Below are 16,827 nucleotides of genomic sequence, written 5' to 3'. Positions count from 1 at the left end.
AAAACTAGCTAAATATATATTTATTCAAATTTATTATTATTATTATTAGGCCTATATGTATTGGACTATATGAGAAAAAGTCCTGTTATCCAATACAAGTCTGACAATTTATTTAATTGTATTTAAAAATAAAGACCCTACTCGGAAAGTTACAGACAGATCACTTGATTTGTTTAATGTATTTAATAATAAAGAAACCCAATCAGATAGGAACTACTTTATCACTTGATTTGTAGTCAATCGAGGGAAGTGTCATTTCTGACCCCAAACAGTACATTAACTAATGCTGAAAAAATATCTGAAAAAAAATTACAGCTAAAGTTTTCGCTGCTTCTTTTCAATCGCATGGTGCAAAATTTTATTGCGGATCAAATCTTCCAAATATAAGATCACTAAGCATTCGCTAATGTTGTGTAGAAGTTTCCAAACATTATAGGTGCAGATTCAATCCAGAGATCTTGGAATGAATTTCACAGAGCTCTGAGTTCATGTACATCGTCCGTACAACATTTTTGACGAGGTTAATTTGTGTAACTAGGCGGTTCTATTTATGATTTGGCAATGACAACTGTCGACTACCTATCTATCTAGGTCAAAAAAGAATCGAAATTCCACCTGCTACGTAAGCCGATCGGCATCTATGATGTCGGGAGGGAAAAGGGTTTTTAGCGCTTTTGCAGAATTTCCTTAATTTAATCGCACCTTCGCTTTCCACGGTAAAGTAGATTGTACTTTTGGAACCTTGTAGAAACTTTCGAGCTTTTGATGGTCGATTTGTGAACTTTGGATTCCTGGAGCTCAATATTTTGGAGTCGAAGTATTATTTTCGATTTAATTCGTGGTGAAATGGCCCGCTCGATGCGTGTTTGATGAAATTGAGCTTATGTAGGGGTTGAACTTGTTTCTATGGGTTATAGTCTTCTGGGCTTTGGAAATTTTGCTAAATTTGTTGCGGTGATGAGTTATTTGGTGCCTGGACCTTTAGCTTTACTTTGTTGGTGTGCAAATATTCAATTATTATTGAGATCAGAGTTCAAATTATTGGTGTGAGGATATCTATTTTGGACCAGGGAAGTTGTATATACACTGTATATCTGTTAGAGGAAGTTTGTGCATACATTTTATATCCGTCGGTAGTGATCATGAAGAAATCAAGGAAGGTCGTGACGCGAAGGGTGGGGAAGTATGAGATGGGTAGGACTATTGGCGAGGGAAACTTCGCCAAGGTGAAATTTGCGCAAAATACAGAAACTGGAGAGAACGTGGCCATGAAAGTGCTTGAGAAGGGAACCATTCTTAGGAATAGGATGGTCGACCAGGTAAGCAGCTCTTCTTTTGAGAAAATTTGTGTTTGTTTGCGTTTTCCTTCTTGATTTTGTGGAAACAGAACCTCACGGTGTCAATCGGTAGGTTGGATATATGACAGGAATTATGACTTTTTTCCAGTCGATAAGTAAGTCGCATAAATGACATATCTCAATTTAGTATTGATATTTTATGGATAAATGATCTGAAGCCGGTTGAAGTTTTACATAAATTGTTATAATTTTAATTTAAACTTAAATCGGTTCAGTATTTCACGTTTTATGTAGTAGAATTGAATTATTGTCAAGAATTTTTTAAATTTAAACTCAAATTATTCAAATGTTAGGTGTAGTGCAATTCAATTGTTTTCAAGATTTTGATTGCATTTAGAAAGTAGACAATCTGCAACCCATCCCAATTCAATACTGATAGGTTGAGTGGATAAATGTCCTGGTTTGATTTGAATATATTACATATATTGTGATAATTAAAATTAAAATTTAGTGCTTCAGAATTAAATATTCTGGGTCGTTGTATTGATCCGTTTTCAAGAATTTGATTGCATTTATGAACGTTATATTATGTTGAAGCTTTTATTGGATCAACTGTGTATAGTCTATCAGGCTTTTGGCCAGAAAGAACAAACACACGCTAAATAATTTGAGGTTTTAGGAATAAGAACTGTTTTACTACTATATTACCAGAAAGGGCAAACACAATTTCTCTTTATAAGGTGCTGGAGACAATTTTTTATACTGTTACTTATACACGTGCACGTTCAAAGATGATATCATTTAATTTTTGATACTGTTACTTATACACGTGCCCTTTTGAACTCAGGAAAGCCACCCATTTTTTATTTTTCTTGTTCATTGTCCACTAAGGGATTTGACTTTTAAAAGGGTGTATCCATTTTACTGATTATACCACATTAACTTGGACAAAGTTGAAGCTAAACAATAGACAATATTCACACGACACAAATTTAAAATTTAAATGCCACATACACTCAGTTTGATTGATTTGATCCACAACCAGCATACAAAGTATACACAGAGTCCATGAAATACCCACCAAATCTACTGATTGATCGTTGAACAGAAATGCTGAATATTTCTCAACGGAGAACTTAGGGTAATGTTCAGAAGAAGGATTACTGTGAAAAGACATTGAAAGAGCTATTGGATAACATGTGGAATGCGTTCTGATTTTGAAATACAACTATTTTTGCCAGTGTTGATCAAATTTCTGTTTCAGGACAGAAAAGGCCTAAGAAACATCAGTTTCTTGAAAAATGGTTTTTGGATCGTAATGGCCTCTGCCTGTTCTGGTTAGGGGCTGGTAATATTGGTTATCCTATAAGTGCACAAGGGGAAATTGTCTCTGATAGTGTGGAGTTTAAATCTACCATCACCATATTGATGTTTTTAGAAATCTAATCCAGTCAATGTTGAAAAAATCCTTAGTAGTCAGTAATGGCTTTCTCAGCATCTGATTGGAAGTTTTTTTTAAGGAAATATTAGAAATTTGAATATATGTTTTCTGAATCATGGTGATGTGTCAAGAACTGTTTACAATTAAGATTGTACTAATGAGCTGTCATTATTTAAACTACAGTGGAGTTGTTAAGTTCCAAAAATATATTGGTACCAACTTTGAATATTTCATTCAAGGGAAGTCATTATTAATGAATATGATTATATGGCTGTTGTGGTCAGCTAATTTTATGCTATATTTAACTGTCATGCCTTTACATACAATCAGGCTTGGATTTGACAGGCAAAGCAATGCTATTGGCCCTTTTGACTATTTCCATGCATATCAAAGCATCCGCTATGGCATAAACTATCGTTTTGTTAAACTGTTATAACTATATCTGTTATAACTTATGCTTTTTATAAAGGAGGGGAATAGGCAAGTTGTCATAGAGCATGAGATTTGCATCAAGCATTGTTTCTATGTTAAGAGAACATGTAAATGCTCAAAATCAAAAAATATTGAGAGAAAAGCCTAGTATGTGTTCATGTGTTTTTTAGCACAATCAAACACAGATTAAAATACCAAAAGTATTCTATCCTCTCTCGATCAAAATCTTCTTGGATGCTAAATGATGTGATCAACGAAGACGACTCCAAGGTTTCTATAGTCAGGTCATGACATGTGGATAGCTCAATTGGTCGATGTGATTGCTGGTAATCCAAGGGGACTTGCATTGAATACTTGAATGGTGAACGTTTGGATGTTGCCAGTACTTAGATTCTAACTACTTGTTTGGAAAATAAAATGGCAAAATGATAGGGTTTAAGGAGTCTAAGAATGTAGGAACAATGGACAATCTTTGGTGAAACTCAACTAAGCCTTGCTTTGACATGCAAAGCAGCAACTCCACAAAGCAAAGTGTGATCTTCTAAGGAAATTAGATGATTTTCAAATCATCATCAAGCATAGACACCATTAATTGAATGCATATCAATGATTGAATAACAATTGAACTTAAGCTCATTCAAGTATTCTAGTTGACTACACAAGGCAAATTTGCAATCAACAAATTGCTAGTCGTATGGATTAAGAGTTTTACCATGAATCATGCACAACGTTCTATCATTCAACTAATCAACATGAAAGCAAATGAGAAGTAGAAACCATGTAGTTTGTTGAAATAACACATTTCACCATATCTTCAATGAAAAGAGTATATCCATTTACAAGCCTTAGCAACAATTTCCTCTTTTCCTACTCTGTTCTAACTTCTAACTTCTACCAAACTATTCTTGAGCTACTAACTATTAACCTGCTATTCACTATTAACCCCCCAAAATGAGAAGATTTGAGCCTTTTATAGATAGCTCTTTACAATCAGTGGCTCAAATCGATTTGAGATCAATGGTTGAGATTACAAGATGAAACCCTAATTAGGGTTTGTTGGAACAAACTCTTCTTAGCCAATGAAAAATTTACATTTAGGTTCAATATTGAATGTGAACCAATGAAATATGAGGGTAGGCACATTAAAGTTTGTGCCTCCATGGATGAGCTTGGTTCATTGAATCCGGACATGCTGATGTAAAACCTTCCGATTGGTGGAATGATGACTAGGATGACACCTCAATTTGTACTTGTACTTGATACGTCATCATGAATGAATATTGATGTCTTGGATAATATCTTTTGATACTCAACATCTCAAGCTTCAGTAGTGATGATGATGATTGATCTTTCCTTATTCATGATTTACTTGATGAATGATACACTTGGTTTGAGTTAACTCCTCAATGAATTGACTTTGATTTTTTGATTCCCGAAGGGAATTCGAGATTTTAAAACATTCCCTCAATATTCCTTATCAACAAAACTTCTTCATTTTACCATGCTGCAATGAAAACTTTGAATGTATCATGCTCCTTGTTAATTCATGTAACGTCGGTCGTACCATTTCCGATACATGAATTAATTATATGTTAACATAGTGGTATATACGTTAACAATAAACTATAAATAAATATCGAATTAGGGTGTTTTGCCACCGGTCACACTTCTTGTCATCGGGCTGAGATCAAACGATTTATCATAAATCGCGATCAGTCAAGCAAATAATTTGTTTTTTTGTGTGGTGATATTATGAGTGGTACGTAGGAAGAGACGTGTCTTCCCACGTGGGAAGACATATCTCTTCTCTACGTACCCTCTCATTCACTTAGATATATAACATGCATCCAATGGGGAGGAGGACAATACTGAAATTAATAAGTGTTGTGCTTCCTTCATTCGCACTACTGCAGTTCGAAGTAAATTCCAGACTATACCTTTCATTTGTTCTAGGCTCTTGATCACATAATTTAATTAAACTTAACATGGTATCAGAGCTAAGTTAAGGAAGATCAAATTAAATTATGTAACGATCATATAGACATTCACCTGGCTCTTAGTAGATCACATTCCTATAATCCTAATGGCAATCGGAGTTAGGTTTGAAGATCGACTAGATGGAGCATCAAATTTTGTATCTTGGAAATTCAGAATCATGCTTGTTTTGAAAGAAAATAAAATTGACTCTCATGTCAAAAGTGAAATTCCTGAACCCTCTGACGATACGGAGAAAATTCAGTGGAGCAAGGACAGTGAGAAGGCTCTTAAGATAATTGTGGATTCAGTGAGAGACCACATTGTGCCAGTTATTTCTAAATATGAGATGACATTTCAGATGTTCAAAGCCCTAGTTGACATTTATGAAATCAACAACACTAGCAGGGCTCTCACCTTGAAGAATCAACTACATATAAAGATGAATAAAGGAGAGATAGTTACATCCTATTTCTTGAGGATCACTGAGCTTAGGGATAAACTATCCATTATTGGACATCTAGTAGACAACAAAGAACTTGCTATGATGACTTCCTACCTCATGGGAATCGTGCATTCAAGGAATCAGTGCTCGTTCTAAATTTCCTAAGTTTGATAGATTGAAAACCGATTGCATTCAAGAGGAATCTCGGCTTGTCACAAGAGGAATAAAACAAAACAATGGCAATGAGGACATTCAAGTTCTAAACTCAAACTCCCACAAGAAAGGAGAGAAGAAGAACTTTAAGAGAAAAAGGGACAACGACTCAAATGGAAAGAGGTCTTCAAAGAAGAAGAGAGACATTTCTGAAGTACAATGTTTCAGATGTGACCAATATGGGCACTATGCAATGAAGTGTCTAGACAGGATCAAGCAACAAGCTTCAATTGTAGAAGTTAAGAAAGGGAGTGATTCCGAGAGACTAGTCTTCTACTCAACCCTCTCTAGTCAAGTCACCTCCAGTTCCAACACATGGGTGATTGACAGCGGAGCATCTCGACACATCACTGGCTTTCGTGAGCACCTAGATACACTCGTGGAAAATTCAAATGAAGAAGTGACAATTGGTGATGACTCAAATTATCCAGTTATGGGAATAGGAACCTGCAATATCAACCTAAAGTCAGACATATCCCTACGGCTGACTGGAGTTCTATTTGTACATGGTATAAAGAGAAACCTTGTCTCAGTTTCTGAACTTGAAGATAAGGGTTACAGATTAATCTTTATGGAAAGAAAGGTACTTGCTTGGCCAAAGAACTCTACCATCAAGAAAGCTCACACCATTGGAGTAAGACAAGGGAGCCTCTACAGACTTTGCACCACTCCACCTCTAGCCTTGACTCATGAGACTCCAGATTTGAATGAACTTTGGCACAGAAGATTAGGGCACCTTCATTTCCATGCCCTACCTAAAATAGAGAAAATGGTGATTGGCTTACCCAAGCTAAGTCACAATTCTGAAGGAGCATGCAAGGGGTGTGCCTTGGGAAAGAATACTAAAGGGTCTTTCAATTCTAGCAACAGTAAATCCAAAAATGTATTAGAATTAGTTCATTCTGATCTATGTGGACCCATGTCTGTACCCTCCTTAGGAGGATTTTTATATTATGTAATATTTGTAGATGATTATTCTAGGAAGACCTGGATATATTTTCTGAGGTACAAAGAGTCTGAAGAAATCCTTTCTAAATTTAAGGAATTCAAAGCTCTTGCAGAAAACATGACAGGTAAGAAAATCATAACCTTAAGAATAGACAATGGGGGGGAATACACTTCTGATATGTTTAAAGATTATTGTATAAATGCTGGGATTAAGAGGGAGTTAACTGTACCTTATAACCCACAACAAAATGGGGTAGCTGAAAGAAAGAATGGGACTATAGTAGAAGCTGCTAGGGCTATGTTGTTTGACCAAAATATAGAAACCTCATTTTGGGCTGAAGCATCTAGGACAACTGTGTACATTCAAAATATATGCCCTCATTCTCTTGATAATAAAACCCCTGAAGAAGCCTTTACTGGTAACAAACCTGACATAAGTCATCTCCGGATCTTTGGGTGTCCAGTCTATATTCATGTTCCCAAAGAAAAGAGATCAAAATTAGAACCTTCTGGAAAGAAAGGGGTATTTGTTGGGTATAGTGAAACCTCTAAGGCTTATAGAGTATACATACCTGAACAAAGGCAAATTGAACTAAGCAGAGATGTCATCTTTGAAGAAGACATAGCATTCAGGAGGTCCAATAGCTCTAATGAATTAGAACACCAAGATCCTCCTACAAGCATGGATGAGGATCCCACCCCTCAGATTCAAAGGGAGGCCCTTGAAAACGCTGAGCATGAAGTTCAAGACTTACCTTTAGAAGAACATTATTTCGAAACTAGGAAGAGACCACTTTGGGCTAAAAAGATGCTTCAAGAAGCTGAAAATTATTCTGCTCCAAAGGGGACCTTCAGAGAAAGTAAGAGACCTAACCTATTTTCTAGTTATGCTGCCTTGATGAGTGAGACCATTGATGCAAAACCTTCCTGTGTTGGAGATGCTCTCAAGCATCAAGTTTGGAAAGATGCTATGTCAGAAGAGTATCAATCAATTCTGAAAAATGATGTCTAGGATATTGTGCTTAGGCCTAAAGGCAAATTTGTGGTATCTTCTAAATGGCTCTTCAAAATCGAACATGCAGCAGATGGCAGCATTGAGAAGCACCAAGAAAGGTTTGTTGCCAGAGGTTTCTCACAGAAAGAAGGTATTGACTATGAAGAGACATTCGCTCTTGTTGCCAGATACACTTCTGTCCGAGCAGTTTTGGCTATTGCAACATCTAAAGGATGGAAAGTCCATCAAATGGATGTTAAGACTGCTTTTCTGAATGGTAAGATTAAAGAAGAAGTTTATTTGGATTAACCTGAAGGTTTTGTGATTCATAAGGCTGAATCACATGTCTGCAGATTAAAGAAAGCCCTATATGGAATGAAACGGGCCCCCAGAGCATGGTATGAAAGAATTGATCACTATCTCTTGGGATTAGGGTTTTCCAAGAATGAAGCAGATCCAAATCTCTACTACAAAGTAATCAATGGTGAATTATTAATTCTTATTCTTTATGTTGATGAACTACTAATTACAGGAGAGGATAATCGTATTTCTCGATGTAAGAAAGAATTAGCCTCTGAGTTTGATATGAAGGATTTATGAATTCTTCACTACTTCCTTGGATTGGAAGTTTGGCAGTAGGCATATGGTATAATCCTTAATCAAGGAAAATACACCATTGATATACTCAAGAGATTTGGAATGATGGATTGTATATCCATGACCACACCTATGGAGACAAATTTGCACAAGTTAAAGGAAGCAGCTGTAGAAACAGAGTTTGCAAATCCTACCCTCCATAGACAAATTATTGTATCTCTGATGTATTTGGTAAACACAAGACCTGATATATGTTATGCTGTTAATACACTAAGTCAGTTCATGTGTGAACCTAGGGAAATACATCTTGTTGCTGCAAAACATATTCTGAGATATCTTTGAGGAACTATTGGTTTTGATCTGAAATTTAAACATGTAGACCTTGACCTACATGGATTCACTGATTCTGATTGGGCTGGAAGCGTAGTTGACAGGAAAAGCACATCAGGATGTTGCTTCAGTTTAGGATCATGAATGATCTCATGGATATGTAGAAAATAGTCTTTAGTTGCTCAGAGTTCTACAGAAGCTGAATACATTGCAGCCTCCATGGGAACAAGAGAAGTAGTATGGCTTCAGAAACTGCTTGTAGGATTGTTTGGTCAGCCCTTAAATCCTACTGTCATCTATTGTGACAATCAGAGTTGCATCGAGCTTTCAATGAATCCAGTATTTCATGACAGGTCTAAACACATTGAGATTCCTTGGCACTATGTTTGAGATATGGTGGAAAGGAATGTGATCCGACTGAATTATATTAGTACAGGTAATCAGATTGCAGACATTTTTACCAAGCCTCTCTCCAGGATCAAGATTGAACACTTTAGAGATAAACTTGGTATGGTTGAAAATGTTATTTAATTTTGAGATAGAGTCTCATTATTTTTGATATACTAATATATTTAAGATGTTTAATGTGTAAACTCTTTTATTTGTCATGTGTGTGACTCCATGACTTCATGGGCCCTCCTGTGAACATTATTGAAGGGTGACGACTTTTCAATAATGAACACTTGTTTCAAATTGATATTGTAAGGTGACGATTTTACAATTATCAATTTATCTATCTTGATGGATATCATGTGACTTGATATCTGTGGACATGTCATGATAGTGTATATCTTTGAGACATTATGGTAGATATCAGTTGGTTGGTATCATTAAATAAACCATAATTATGATAGAGATCTTCATGGTGAATATTATGGACATAATATTCGTGGACATGCGATGAATCATTATCAGTATGGTAGGCATCATGTGACTTGATGCCAGTGCACATACCTTACTTGATAACTATGAGTTATAGTGAGTATCTTGAGACTTGATATTCATTGTTGAACCATATCTCTGGATATCACTATGGTGTGATATCTCTTCCCTTCACAATCAATGGATGAATTGTGATTTTTCGCTAACATGAAATGTGTCCTCCCTAGTTAAGAGGGAGTGTTAATTCTTGTAACGTCGGTTGTACCATTTCCGATACATGAATTAATTATATGTTAACATAGTAGTATATACGTTAACAATAAACTATAAATAAATATCGAATTAGGGTGTTTTGCCACCGGTCACACTTCTTGTCATCGGGCTGAGATCAAATGATTTATCATAAATCGCGATCAGTCAAGCAAATAATTTGTTTTTTTTAATGTGCGGTGATATTATGAGTGGTACGTAGGAAGAGACGTGTCTTCCCACGTGGGAAGACATATCTCTTCTCTACGTACCCTCTCATTCACTTAGATATATAACATGCATCCAATGGGGAGGAGGACAATACTGAAATTAATAAGTGTTGTGCTTCCTTCATTCGCACTACTGCAGTTCGAAGTAAATTCCTGACTATACCTTTCATCTGTTCTAGGCTCTTGATCACATAATTTAATTAAACTTAACACTCCTCTTGTTGTCATGTTTACCCTTAAGGTCTTCTTTGTTGCCATTGATGTTGCGGGAGCCTTGATGAAATAAAGATCTCTGATGATGATCTTGCTTGAGTTCTCCTTTTCATCCTCATCATGCTACTGATTTCTTTCACTTGGTCGTTTGCCTAGAAATCCATCTTTGTCACCTGCAAAATAAACAAGAAAGCATCAAATATATAATTCATTTTTAATTCTACCTATCTTTCATCCCTTATGTGCTCTGATTCTGTTTGATTTGTGTTTGCTATAGGTCTGATCATATGTGGAAAATTTGCCCTTTTCGCTTCAAAGTGGATTGAAAATCCTCCCAAATTGGGTTCAAAACCCTTCTCAATCGAAGCTCTAATACTTTGGGTGAATTTTGATCAATGGAATGATCAAAATTGCTACACCTAAAGATTAAATTTGCTGCAGTAATGATCAAATTCGGTGCTCTGCTCTTATTAGAGAGGAAATTTGCTTTGTTTAAGTGATCAAATGACTAAATTCGACTTGGCATTTATAGGTCCTCAAGAGGATAAGGTGTGTCTTTTCAGTTATAGGCCGACCTGTTAAGGCTTTAAATAAAATTGATGTTATCCCTAAGGTGGCCGACTTAGTGGCATTTTAAGCTTTTTCATTTTAAATTTGAACTCTTTGGTGCCAATAATACTTATTCATGCCGCTGCTTGGTGTGATCATTGATAGGAATCCGGACATTTTGATGAGCAGAGGAAGGCAGGTCGGGGTTTTGCATGGGCGAAGGAAGTGATGTTGGGCTTTTGAATGAGCAAAGGAAGTTGGATCGCTCCTCCATGAGGGCAATGGTAGTGGGATCTCTCCTCCAAGAGGGCAATGGAAGTGTATTAAACTCGCCATCTCTAGCTGCTCTCATCAACTTCTTCATTAATTCGTCCCTTTTCACCAATTCATGCCATGTCAATGAGCAAAGGCAAGGTAGTATTTAAGGTGAAGCATAAGAGATGCTTAAGGTTTCTTCCTCCATTCACCTAAGCTTATCAACTCATCTTCAAACGGGCTCCTTGTATCTACATCAGACCTCTTGGATGTTGAGAAAAATGTCTATTAGGCCTGATTGCTGGTTGAAGGATCAAAATCATTACTTAACAAAGGCATTAAATCATGATTCATGAAAGCAAAGACAATTTCAGACTTCTAAGGAGGCAAAGGAAGTGAGAGTTCGGGCTTTTCCAAGATCAATGGAAGTCAATCAAGAAAAGTTCGGACTTCTCCAAGGGCAATGGAAGTTCATCAAGAAAAGTTTGGACTTTTCTTGGGGCAATGGAAGTTTTCTTATACTTAGCCAAATTTTTGCCCATGCGACTTGTTTCTCAATGAAAGCGCAATCAAACCTCTCTGCGAGTAAAAGATGAGTCACTCATTTCCTATGTCTTGATAACTGACTGACTTCGCTTCATCCAAAAGAGAGAGAGGTAACTTGATTTCCTCCTGGTCACTTGAGAAACTTTACCTCTCCAAACAAAGGGCTAATAACAAAAGACTCTACCACTATCCTAGAAAGCAAAAAAGAGTTGGGGTCCCCATTTGTAATGGGGCGATGTGTGAAAACGTCACAACAGTATGCTTTTCCCCTAAGTCGTCAGTTCTGGTTTGGGTATCCAACAAACTTTTTTGGGGGTTGGGTTCCTTTTGGGTTTCTTTGTTTATATATATATATATATATATATTCATTCTAGTCAAAAAACGGGAATTAAGTTTAGAATATTACATAGCATTATATAATAAAAACCACCATACACCCAAATGTCATTTAAAACATGAATATTATAAAATATTCTTTGTTCAAACATTAATATTAAAATAATAATGTCAAGTTCAACAGTTAGGTTTTAGTGTCATTGTGATGTTTTTGAAGGCACATATCACACTAAAACTAATTGTTGAACTTGACAATATTAATTTAATATTAAAGTTTGAAGAATGAACGTTTTCTAATATTCATGTTTTAAATGACATTTGAGTTTATGGTGATTTTGTTTATTATATGGTGTTATGTAACATTCTAAACTTAATTCCCACTTTTAGGCTGCAAAATCATATATACAAAAGTGAGCCTTTGTTAGGATTAAGGTGCCATCTACCTTGTAAATCCTATGATATGGTTCCAACATCCTTGGAAAGGGTCCTAAGGCACTTAGGGTGTATTGAGAAAATATATTTTGTAATATTTATTTCAACTATTGTTTGTAATACATTCATAAGGGGTGATGGTTTCCACTAGCAGTAGTAATGGTGGGTTGTGAACACAATTATTTAGTATTGTTTTTCCCACATGTGGATGCCTAGAATTGGATAATTAATGACTAAGTTAGTGGACAAATATGTGACTTTTGGGCTTCTTAAAGTAGGTGCTTGGAAGAGGCAACAAGCGTCTCTTGGTATTTTGTCATTTATTACATTTAATGCAATGTTTATTTTGCAAAATTGGGCGCCCAAGTTGGAGGGGAAGTATTGGAGCCAAAACCGGCGTCCTTTCGACTTCTGGGGAGGCAATCTGAGCGTTGTGGTTGTTTGGAATGAAGAGTCTTCTTTGGATGCCTTATTTGGTGGTTTTGGAGCCCTTGCCATTCTATAAATATAGCTCCTTGGGTATAGAAAATATGAAGAATAGTTGAATGTAGAGTTAATTTGTAGGAACAAGGACAAGTGGGAGGCATGAGGAGGTTGTTCACAAGTACACATGTGTGGCTATGTTGAAGGCAAAGAGGAGAGTGGAAATGAATATATTGTAATCACATTTATTGTTGATAATGCATACGTGGCCTCTCTTCTTGGTGGATATTATTTCTGGAAGGGTTTGTCCACATAATCCTGTGTCATGTGATGCTTTTGCTTCATTGATTTATGCCTCATTGCTGGTATCTTATGGTGATGATATTCTTTATTTATTGCTGTTAGAAGTTCACATAAGACAGGTTATTAAGCATGATATGTAGGTGGATTTTTTACATCATTAAGAAGAAGGATCAAAGCATGGTTTTCCACATTAAGGCAACTTCATTTTCAGATTTGCATATAAGTTTCAGATTTTCATGTTGTAGTTGTCCAAGCCTTGTATCTCATTCTTTGATTGGTTCATTGGATGGAGATTGATCTTCACAATATTTGGTATTGACTGTCCTTAAAGCATTCATAAAAAATATTAATAAAATGATTTCCTTAGTGAGATTTATGTTATGGATATGTATGCTATAATATATAGTGTTTTTTAACACTAATAAATTATATAATATTATGAAAATAATTCTAATGTCTTTATATGTTAATATTAAATAACTTATTAGTGTTTAAAAACACTATTTTTATAGCATGCACATTTGTATCATAAACCTCAGTAAGGAACTCATTTCATTAAAATTTTCTATGAATGATTTAAGGACAATAGATGCATAGTTTGAGGCTTCCTACATTCATAATCAATATTATATAATTTATTAGTGCTAAAAACATTATTTTTAAATAATAAATAAAGAAAGCTTATTGGCGGGAAAAAGGGGACATGATAGTCCACTCTTCCTAAAATTGCTTTCCCTCAAACAACTTTAGATTTGGATGATAAAAAATCTCCACTCCTTTCCATGTAGCATCTTCAAGTTGAAGATTCTTCCAACGCAATAAGTACTCCATGAAAACCCTGTTCTTTAACCTTCTCTCTCTCTCTCATATTGATAATAGTGTCAAGCTCCAAAATCAGTTTTCCTTTGGCATTAAGTAGTGCCAGATCTAAAGTTGTAACATGTACGAGAGCCCTCTTAAGGCATGAGACATGGAAAACATTGTGAATTCTGCCGCTTTTTGGCAATTCTTGCTCATATGCAACCTCTCCCATCTATCATGCCTCTTTATAGAGTAATCAAAATAATTTGATAATTTAATATTCAGTTGCTTGAAATAACTTTATTTTATAGATAAAATGTAACTAATATTTTACTATTAAATTAAAAAGCTTCTCAAGGTGATATTTAGTATTAAGTTCATAGTGGCAACTAAAGTGCAAAAATATTAAAATTAAAGAAAAAATATTTGATTTAGTTGCCATAAATTTGTCTTTAAAAGAAGTTTTGGGAAGAGAAGGAATTCTTGGTATTTTTCATTTGACAAAACCCCAGTGTGGAGAGGTGAGCAACAGTTTATTTTTGCTCTAGGACAAAAGCCTTACAGTGAAATTGGTTTTAGGGAGTTGTACTAAAATTCCCTAGCCAATCCTTGTTGGATTCATACAAGATTCATACGTGTGCTTAATTTGACAACTACAGAGATTTTTCGAGAGATTTGGAGACCAAAATTAATATGTGAAATGAAGTGTGACAATTTAGGTATTTTAATTTATTATTTCCAATTGTGCAATTAATTTGACATTTACAGGAGATAATTTGCCAAATTCAGTTAGAGAATTTTGAAGAATTCGGGGCCCTAAATGGGTGGTGACACACTCAAATCCTAGCTGCACATTTTAAGCTATCGTACCATGTGAAGTGAGAGCAGATGATTGTTTAGATTCCTATCGTTGGTCTTGAAAGGAGTTTGAATGCTTTTAGGATTCTGATATCTACTGCCTAGCCTCTTGAAGGCATTTGAAGGTTTAAATAAAGTCATCACACCACTTGGGAAGAATTTTGTTTTAATTGGAGGATCGTAAAGTGCTGAATGAAGATTAAATTATTCTCCAAGATACACAGCTTTTGTAAGCTTTTTATGGACAGTCCTATTGCAGATAGGAGACTGTAAACCCAACTGCTAGCTTGCATATTTAATATTACAGAGAGAGCCACAACAACTTTTACCCTTTTCTTTGATTCCAAGTAAGCAAAAAAAGGTAGTTCAAAAAATTAGGAGACTGCTTGTCCCTCACAGCTTCATTGTTAAACAATAAAAAGAAAATAGAATTACAGAGAGAGCCACAACAGTCTCAATATAGAGTTAAACTACATTCAGGTTGTGCTGCCACCCTTTTTATGGGGTGTTGTATGTTCTAAAGTGGTCGTTGTATTTTCTATGCTGCTTGAATATGGGCTTGGAAGAATAATAGTATACAGACTGTGCGGATTACAACATTTTAAAGATTAAATCAACACAATGTTATCCAGCTATGGTAGCATCAACAACCTTTTCAGGTACTCAATTTATAGTAATTCTAGTTGCATGTTAAATGTTTGACAAATTGTGCTTTATAGCTGATTGAAAAATATGGTGATAATTTATAAATATGAAACCATTATAGAACTCTTGGCAACTGCTTGGTGAAATTCTCATGTGTTTAAATTGTATGACTATTGCTGGTGAGTATTTCCATATTATTGGAAGAAAATTTGCATATATTTTAATTATTAATCTCAGAAATATTGAATGGATTTCAATGTTCCACCAACTGTTTGACAAAATGCCTGTGAGCTAAAGACATAAAATATTTTCAATTTGTTAAAATTTTTGGTAAGGACATTACATTATCCTCCTTAAGATCTTAAAAGGCCCAATCTTGCTTAAGATTTTTTGCACTACTCCCCTTGAGGGAAGATTGTCTATAGGGCTGCAACCTCAAAAAAACCACATCCCCTACCACAAAAATCCTCTCCAAGCAGCAGCGATCAACTTACATCTTTTGCTGATTTTGGACCTGTTGTAAGTTCTCCTTGAGTGCATTTAGAATGTCTATACTTTGCTAACAAGTCTCTAGCTCCAAGACCTTTGTTGTTCAAAAGAATCAAATCCATGAAAGATAGTGCATCATATCCATATAGTGCTTTGAAAAGAATCATTTCTATAGACATATGATGAGTGGAATTGTAGCAATATTCCCCAAGATTGACCACTTAACCAATATTGTTTGCTGCCCTATGACATAATTAGGTATAGTTAAAGAATTTAAAAGAAAAATCTTGTCTTGAGATAATTTTTTATTTAAAACTTGTGATAAAACTTTGTTTGCGAGAGGTTGTAGGTGTTAGAATTGTTGGCCATGGAAGTACCAACAAATCGCCAATTGTTAGCATCTTTGTTGAATTTGTCGTGAAGAGCTTCAATACTTTGACCATTTGTGTGTACAATGTACAAAATCACTATACTTGTGACCACATCCAGCAAATTAGGATCACAGAACAGTCTTTGCTGTCTTGTACCCTTTGGTGGCTTCAAAATCTCTATATGGGGTAATTCTTGTTGGGGTGGAAAGAACCTTAGCAGTAGTATTTTGGATTCAATGCAAAGGCAATAAGATGAAGTGAGGTGGTCATTGTGTTCCACATCTTTTCAATAATTTTATGCACTTGTTTGAATAAAGTTTCTTTAGGATCTTCCTTTTCTCATTTATGATGGTTTTCATCTTCTCAATTGTTGAGTCCATGCTATTATATATCTCTTCCAAACAAGGCTTGTCCACGTTAGTGTAACAGATCATAATCAAAATGAGCTTAATGAAACTAAATAGATATTCTAGATGATTCCACCAAGAGTCATCTAGAATCATCTGGGTAAATATTTACTGCCCTCTTAAGTGTTGGCTTGCCTCCTTATGGATCTTGTTTGGCTAATGACCA

The 16,827-nt window shown here is 35.4% G+C and overlaps 1 protein-coding gene across 3 annotated transcripts in view; it reads left to right on the top strand.

The window, feature by feature from the left end:
• The first annotated feature begins 324 nt into the window (after window positions 1-324).
• Window positions 325-16,827, top strand: part of LOC131044147 (CBL-interacting serine/threonine-protein kinase 24) — a 116,497-nt gene continuing 99,994 nt past the window's right edge. Inside the window, exon 1 of one of the 3 annotated variants that reach the window (XM_057977415.2) lies at window positions 325-1,319. In XM_057977415.2, coding sequence (XP_057833398.1) covers window positions 1,143-1,319 — 177 coding nt within the window. In that variant the 5' untranslated portion in view covers window positions 325-1,142. The remainder of the gene's footprint in view (window positions 1,320-16,827) is intronic. The other 2 variants (XM_057977413.2, XM_057977414.2) reach the window with 2 other exon arrangements.

The sequence above is a fragment of the Cryptomeria japonica genome, chromosome 6 (genome assembly GCF_030272615.1).
Source record: "Cryptomeria japonica chromosome 6, Sugi_1.0, whole genome shotgun sequence".
NCBI lineage: Eukaryota > Viridiplantae > Streptophyta > Pinopsida > Cupressales > Cupressaceae > Cryptomeria > Cryptomeria japonica.
The sequence above is the reverse complement of the archived record's forward strand: the minus strand, read 5'-3'. Positions and strand labels throughout refer to the sequence as shown.